This window comes from Triturus cristatus, chromosome 2_2 (assembly GCF_964204655.1).
Source record: "Triturus cristatus chromosome 2_2, aTriCri1.1, whole genome shotgun sequence".
In the NCBI taxonomy this organism is placed as follows: domain Eukaryota; kingdom Metazoa; phylum Chordata; class Amphibia; order Caudata; family Salamandridae; genus Triturus; species Triturus cristatus.
Window position 1 is genome coordinate 453,700,856 of NC_140582.1, and position 1,816 is coordinate 453,702,671.

At 45.2% G+C, this 1,816-nt stretch overlaps 1 gene segment (V, D, J or C); it reads right to left on the reverse strand.

The window, feature by feature from the left end:
• Positions 1-1,052: 1,052 nt before the first annotated feature.
• Positions 1,053-1,499, reverse strand: LOC146862345 (T cell receptor beta variable 10-3-like). The segment is given in 1 exon segment: positions 1,053-1,499. A coding segment is annotated over 1 exon segment (447 nt).
• Positions 1,500-1,816: the final 317 nt, after the last annotated feature.

The following is a 1,816-nucleotide window of genomic DNA, read 5'->3' on the forward strand; positions in this document are numbered from 1 at the left end:
AACTCCTGAAGGCAAGTGCCTTGTGTCAGAGCACTGTACGTTTCCACACTCCTGAAGACAAGTGGCCAGTGTCAAAGCACTTTCTGCTTTACCACCAGTGCAGACAAGTGCGGGTCAGAGCCCTGCATGCTTCCGCACCAGTGAGGACAAGTGCCTCATGCCGGAGCACTTTATCCTTCTGCACCTGTGAAGATTGCACAAACCATGTAATGTCCCATTGATGAACGTGGAGGACTGTGAAACGAGTGCACTTGGGGACAATGACATGTAAGTATTGAGCTGCCTATGGGCGCCTTGCACAATAAAACTACATTTAGTCAAGTCCTTGATATTAACTTAATATGTGATGTTGAGCGTTGGTCCTTCCAATATGATGGATTCCAGGGCACGTGCACCAGTGCTTCTGGGCTTGGGAGGGCATGTGTGGCGAATCGAGACCCCATTTCTGTCCAAACACAATATAATTGCGCAGATGTTTGCTCTGTAGTGTGTACGAGTCCTGAACCTCACCACAGCATCCTTTATGTATCGCACATTAGAAATCGTGCTGGAGTTATGAATTCATACAATAGTGTGACCTCTGGGCCGTCCAGTGAGCATGCCTGTCACTTCTGATATTAATGAAAAATATTTCTCTTCTCATCTGTATGAGGCTGTAAGTGGATGTAAGAGGTTTGTGTTTTGGTTGAAAAATAGCAAGTATCTGCTCAAAAATTAGGAATGTAGTTTAAGCGTCACCCATTGGAAACTATCAGTTACAGTAAATGTTTAGAAAAATGTGAATTGTTAATTTTAAATCGCGCACTTTACTATTTGCCCTATCTCCAACAGCAGGTGTTAATTATTGCCCAAAACAATGATACTAATTTCATCGATCTTAAAATGGGATTCAAACCTCCGAACTTCACGTTGCACAAAGTCTGCCACGAATGCATTAATCCGCTGAGCTAGTTTAAAGGCTAAGTTGTAGGCACCGTAAATGAGTTATTCATTCAGTAACACAGCAGTTTTGTAATTATTCTTGTATACCTTTATTTAGGTTTTGGTATAAATTATATTACTGGATATTCCCCAATGTTTCTCGATACATATTTTATCCATGAATTGTCGTTTTTGCCCCCGTTGCCGGCGCACGCACACACTGTGTGATCTTGCTTCGCGCAGTAATACACAGCAGAGTCATGGACATGTGCGGCTTGTGTTGACAGCGACAAGGAGTAGGTGTCTAGTCTCTTTGCTTGGAAGTGGTCTTTAAACGTCTTGTGCATGCTGGGTGTGGCGCCTTCGAGAGAGTACACTATTTCCTCCAGTCTCCCCATGGTGTTCTGTTTATACCAGTGCATGTATCGGTAGTTCGTCCTTTGAGTACAGTTGAGGGTGAAAGGCTTCCCTTCCTGCACTGTGACGTCTGGAGACTGATGCGCAGCAAGGTCTTGATATATGAAGGGAGTCAGCAGACACCACTCGGGGACAAGGAATGTCTTGACTGCTCTCGACATTGTCCCAGTGAGGGAACAAAGATGTGAAAAAGGTAAGTTTACCCGAGTGATTGTCACTCGCAGCTTGGGCGCATCTGGCTCAGGAGCCGCATACAGATGTGAGGGTCACAGCTGTCAGTCGCATGTGGTGAAGAATAGAATGGCAGGAGTGCTATGAAGATTTTGTGTCACGAGAACAGGAAACACCATCTGTGCACCTTTAGAATGAGGTGGTTAAACATGACCTCATGAGCCGTTGAAGTCTAGAGGCGGAAGTGGCGCCTGTTGATAAGGACACTCGGGCTCCGCCCTCTCCATTTTCCACCTCTTTTTCTGTT